Raw genomic sequence first — 5,709 nt, 5'->3', positions numbered from 1 at the left:
ATTGCAGTCGATTATTCTTCTCACATTCGACTGTGATTGGTCAATTTCTTACTCTTACAACCTAATCCACTACTGCTACTGTCATTGTAGACCGCATTAGGCGTCGTCTATAATACACGGAGTAAGAAGTAAGAGTAAGAAATTGACCAATCACAATCGAATGTGAGAAGAATAATCGACTATGATTGGTCAATTTCTTACTCTTACTTTTTACTCCGTGTATTGTAGATGGGCCTTGAGTGGCTGCTGCTTGATCCGTTGTACATAATGATTGATAAAGAGTAGCACGTCTAATTGTCGAATAAATATCTTTCTCGTTGCTTACAATATTATTTTGGTCAATTTCTTACTCTTACTTCTTACTCCGTGTATTGTAGACGACGCCTTATGCGTTATGCCTTATACATTATGCGGGGTCTACAGTAGAAGTCGTAGCGGTCGTAGAGTCTTAAGTCGTAAAAAATTAATCAATCGCAATCGAATATAACAAGAATAATCGACTATGATTAATAAATTTTCTACGACTTAAGACCCTACGACCGCTACAACTTCTATTGTAGACCCCGCATTACGCAAAAGTCTGTGTCGCGGCCTTGACTGTACAACGACTTTAAAGTGTATTGAGTGCGCATCCACTCTGCCAGTGAAAAACGCTATCAATAGTTTTGCAACCGTTTTATGATTCGTTGCGCTGATTGAATTATACTTTTATAGGCCTTCTACAATAAGCCATTACCCTGGATCTACAATAGGGTTTTAAGCCTTAAGCCATAAGAAATGGGCGAATCACAGTCGCTTATTCTTCTCGGATTCGACTGTAATTGGTCAGTTTCTTACGGCATAAGGCATAAAACACCTATTGTAGATCCGGACTTAGTCATAAATCAGAAGTCAGAAGTTAAAAAATGACGACTGTGATTGGTCAATTTTTAGTTTCTGACTTCTGCTTTATGACCAATGGCTTATTGTAGAAGGCCCTTTAGATTTAAAGGAATAATCCTATCTCAGCGAAGAATCACAAAACGGTTGCAAAACTGTTGAGTCTGCTGAACGCAGCCATTGATACACATATGTGTGCGTGGGGAATACCCGTATTGTAATAACATTTTGCTGATATGCACACGTAGGTTGGCACAGTACTGATGATTACGTTATCTGATATGTCTATTATTATCTGTCATCGCCAGTCAAGGACGGATAGCTGGAGAGTAGCGAGTTCATTTTTATTCACGGCCGAGCTTTATATGCTTATTTAAATATTCTGCATCGAACAAGTGCGAAATCTCATTTTCAACAATCAGGTAAATACATTGAAAATTTAATTGTTAGAAGAATAATCATTGTAGAAATTGTATGCTACGTTAATTATAATGAGTCATTCCAGACACATTTAATTCGCAAAATTGAATATGACGTATTTAATTATATATCTTTAAAAAATTAGGAATACTTATATATATTGGAACTTTATGTCTATTTGTTTAAATTTATACTATTTTTGTTTTAAATTAGCATTCTGTGTATCCAAGGACGCATAATTCTGTAATTTTCTGTACACGCCTACCGATAGCTATTGATGTCGTCATATATTTTGCGCAGATATTTTGTATGGTAAAAAAGCTTCGCAAAACACCGACAACCATCGGTAGGTGTGTATAAAAAGTTACAGAATAGCACCCCAGATGCAAAAATCAATATTATACTAGTATAGTATGTTAATGGATGCATTCAGCAGAGAAAGCAGTTTTACAACTGTTGTAAAATTCTTTAGTGTGATTGATCTTGCCCTTAGTTCCTTGAATCTAAATGTATAAACTAAAATATTCAAGAATTTTACAACAATTGCAAAGCTGCTTTCTCTGCTGAACGCAGCTGTTGATGACCAACACCTGTGAAAAAATATTTCATGTAAACATATATCCAAAAATGCTTTATTAGAAAGTTATAAAAACATTCAAAGATTTATAAACAGAATATACATTTACTAATGTATTTGTAGCACAATAGAAACATTTGATAGAATTTGATAGTCATAAGCAATGTTTAGTAGAATGTTTAATTTGCAACTGTTGAAAGTTTTCTTTGTGTTGATTAGATTATAGTTTTATATTGGATTATACTTTTACCTAGAAAATGAATAGTCTTATTGCAGCAAAGGAAACTAAACAGTTGCAAAATAAATATTCTGCTGAATGCAGCCATTAGTTCGTCATGAAAGCCTGCATATCAGAAGAATTTATTGTAACTATTGTAACAACTAATTATCAATAATGTCATAGTCAATAAATATTTGAAAATATTGAATCAGAGGGAATCGATTGTATATTTTAAAATGAGATGAAAATTATAGAAATAAACATATTACTAAAGTACTTATAATTTCATTAGTTCAATATCTAGTGAATTTGTTAATTTTTATAATTTTCACTTCATTTCCAAATATATCTTCTCTGAAAGAATGCAGGCTTTCATTCATCAAACTACCTAAGTAGCGCAGCAGCGCTTGCAAAGCGCTAAAAAAGTGCTTACATGCGCTGTTTTAGCACTTTTTCAACGCTTTGTAAGCGCGTGTGCTACTTGAGTAATGTTACCAAATTTTTTTGCATATTTCTACTTGCAAGAAATAATATTGTAGTAAATGAATATTACTCATAAATTTTTTAATATTTATAACTTCTTAATTAAGCGTTTTCAGACGTAAGTTTTATATAAACTTTTTTCATATACTCGACCTCATTAACATATAAGTTTGATCTCTTTGCAGATATTCTGTATATATGCATACGTATATAATAAAATTAATAAAAATAATTATAAATATACGTCTTACTTATAAATATAGTTAACCTTAGCAATACACTTTTTTTTTACCCTTGATATACACACTCGGGTCCCTGGAATCCCATCCATATTTTGTTACCGTAACTTCCGTAAAAATGGATATATTTCAATTAATTTTTTTTTTTTTCATACAATCGATAGAATTGATTAAGGAATAAGTTCATGATGTGTAAAAGTCAATAGAATTAAGGAACTTCGAAATACATTGGTTCAAAGAAAAAGAAAAATTTACTCTTATAATTATATAAAAAAAGAAAAGTTTAGAAACACAAAAAATGTCGATTTATTGTACTAGGACCCCAGTGTGTATAGCTAGGGTTAATATATTTTCAAGTTCTTTTATTGTTCTTCTGCAATAAAAAATGTCTTGATTAAATTTAATATATTATAATTGTCAAGGTCATGACTCTAAGTAGCCTCCAACAAGTTATTAACAAAAGAGTTTGAAAAATTATGTTTCTTTCTACTATATAAAATAAAAATTTTCTGCTTTAAAATATATTTTACGACTGTTCATGTGAAGTGAGTTTCACTCCACCTCCCCCCTTGCCAAGGGGCGTCCGATTTTCCACGCGAAGTGAGTTTCACCCCACCTCCTCTTCCCCTGCTTTAAGAACACACGACTTCCACGCGAAGCGACTGGTAAGAGCAAGGGGAGAGGTAGGATAGAACTCCCTTCGCGTGGAAAATCATTAGATACGTAAGCAAAAAAAGTATAGAACAGTTTTTAATATTATATATAGACGAAATAAAACATTTTTTTCAAACTTTTTTTGTTATTAACTTTTTAATCGATAACGAGCAATGGCTAAGGACCGGTTGTTCCACCTTGTGGTAAATTTTACCTGTAAGATAAATCTAGTAATCCGCGCATGTGATTAGGTAATCTTGCTACTTACCCAACATAAAATTTACCAAAAGGTGGAACAACTGGCCCTAAAAGTTGTTGGAGATTACTTAGAGTCATGATCTTAACAACATACATCAAAGTCAAGATCGTCAGAGAGGCTTCCCCTAAAGTGAACATTTACTCTTATCATTTTAATTAAAAATAAAATTAAGTAAAGGGCATATAAGAGTCAATAATCAGTACAACTTAAAAGTAAAATAAAGACATATAATATAATTTCTCGATATCAGTTCTTACAATAACTTGGTGGTATAATGTCTCAATTGTCTAATAATTACATGTTTCGACAATTACATGTTGACTTTTGTCACGTTCACATGCGTTAAATTTGTCATCCAGTTTGCTTTAATATGTGATTGATTTAATATGTGACTTACTTTCCATAAAAGTTCTTGACCATTATTGGACACACATATTAATTTTTATTATACATTGTGACTTCTCCGTTTGATTGAAATTTCAACATTCAGTCTACCAACTGTTTGGGAACTATTTTTGTCTATCAACGTATAATCCATCAGAGATCGCTAACTTAAATATTCATTTCATGGTTTTTCTATTCACTTGTTTACTGCGTTTTACGACTACAAATTTTGTGAATCTGAGGGTGGCTCAATCAAGAAGTCGAAACATGTAATCGTTAGACAATTGAGACATTATATCACCAAGTTATTGTAAGAACTGATATCGAGAAATTTTATTATATGTCTTTATTTTACTTTTAAGTTTTACTGATTATTGACTCTTATATGCCCTTTACTTAATTTTATTTTTATTTGATAACAAGAGTCTTTATACATATTTATTATTTTCTTATCATTTGAATACTGAGAAATTTATAACATATTTTATTAATTTTATAATTAAATATATAATAATAAAATTGTAAAATTAAATCTTAAAAATAAATTTAAAATAATTGTAAAATTAAACAAAATATAATTAATTGTCCGTATAAATGTCAAATTTAGTTATAAGTGCACGCAAAAAGTACAAACATAGCGCAGTAAATTTGTATCATTGAGGGCCGGTTGTTCCACCTCTTGGTAAATTTTACCTGTTGATTAAGTAGCAAGATTACCCAATCACATGCGTGGATTATCAGATTTACCTCACAGGTAAAATTTATCAAAAGTTGGAACATTGGCCCTGATGCACTGAATATTGTTTTCGTAAATGATAACATGAAAAACCTTATTACACCTGTTAACATTTTTTTAGACAACAGAAAAATTGTCTTTGCATATACATAGATAATAGCAAACTTACCTTTCCTATCATAATTGAAAAAGCATTAATTTTTTTATGTTTGATAATTTTTTTCTTCCTTCTTTGTATCGATGTAAGAATTTTGTTCTTTTCTATAATTTTTACTTAAGCATTTACATTTTTTGTAAAAATCTTGTAAAAATTATTTTGTATTTTTAATCTGTACAATCTGATACAAAAATTTAGAGAATAAATCAAAGTTTATATTTTGAAAAAAGATTAATTAATTATATTTTTCTCTTTTTTTTTTTTTTTTCTAGTAAGATTTGCACTTATCATGGAAGTACACGCCCGAGCTCCAGATCCTTTAATAATAGATGGCGATATAGCCAGCAACTGGCAAAGCTGGAAAGAAGATTTTATTATATTCATGAATTTAACTGGGTATATTAATAAACCTAATGAAATCCGCGCAAATCTTTTAAAAAATCGGATTGGAAAAGTTGGTATTGATGCAATACAAAATTTTTCTTTTGACAATGTGGAAGATAAAGATGATATGGATATATTGATTGAAAAGCTTGAAAAATACTTTAATCCACCAAAAAAAGAAGTGGTTGAACGATACAATTTTTTTACAAGAGCAAAGAAGAAAAATGAGTCTATTGAACAATATATAAATATTTTAAAAGTACGTGTTATTTGTGATGTATATTTTTGTTGTATATTGCACACACACACACACACAC

General features: G+C 30.5%; 1 protein-coding gene across 4 annotated transcripts in view; it reads left to right on the top strand.

Moving 5' to 3' along the window:
- Positions 1-5,709, top strand: part of LOC108769648 (uncharacterized) — an 8,978-nt gene that overhangs the window by 1,018 nt on the left and 2,251 nt on the right. For 3 of the 4 annotated variants that reach the window (XM_018520741.1, XM_018520742.1, XM_018520739.1), the window contains exons 1-2: positions 1,036-1,301; positions 5,281-5,651. In XM_018520741.1, coding sequence (XP_018376243.1) covers positions 5,298-5,651 — 354 coding nt within the window. In that variant the 5' untranslated portion in view covers positions 1,036-1,301; positions 5,281-5,297. Of the gene's footprint in view, positions 1-1,035; positions 1,302-5,280; positions 5,652-5,709 lie in introns of those variants that run through there. The other variant, XM_018520740.1, reaches the window with a different exon arrangement.

The sequence above is a fragment of the Trachymyrmex cornetzi genome, unplaced genomic scaffold (genome assembly GCF_001594075.2).
Source record: "Trachymyrmex cornetzi isolate Tcor2-1 unplaced genomic scaffold, Tcor1.1 scaffold922, whole genome shotgun sequence".
Taxonomy (NCBI): domain Eukaryota; kingdom Metazoa; phylum Arthropoda; class Insecta; order Hymenoptera; family Formicidae; genus Trachymyrmex; species Trachymyrmex cornetzi.
The sequence above is the reverse complement of the archived record's forward strand: the minus strand, read 5'-3'. Positions and strand labels throughout refer to the sequence as shown.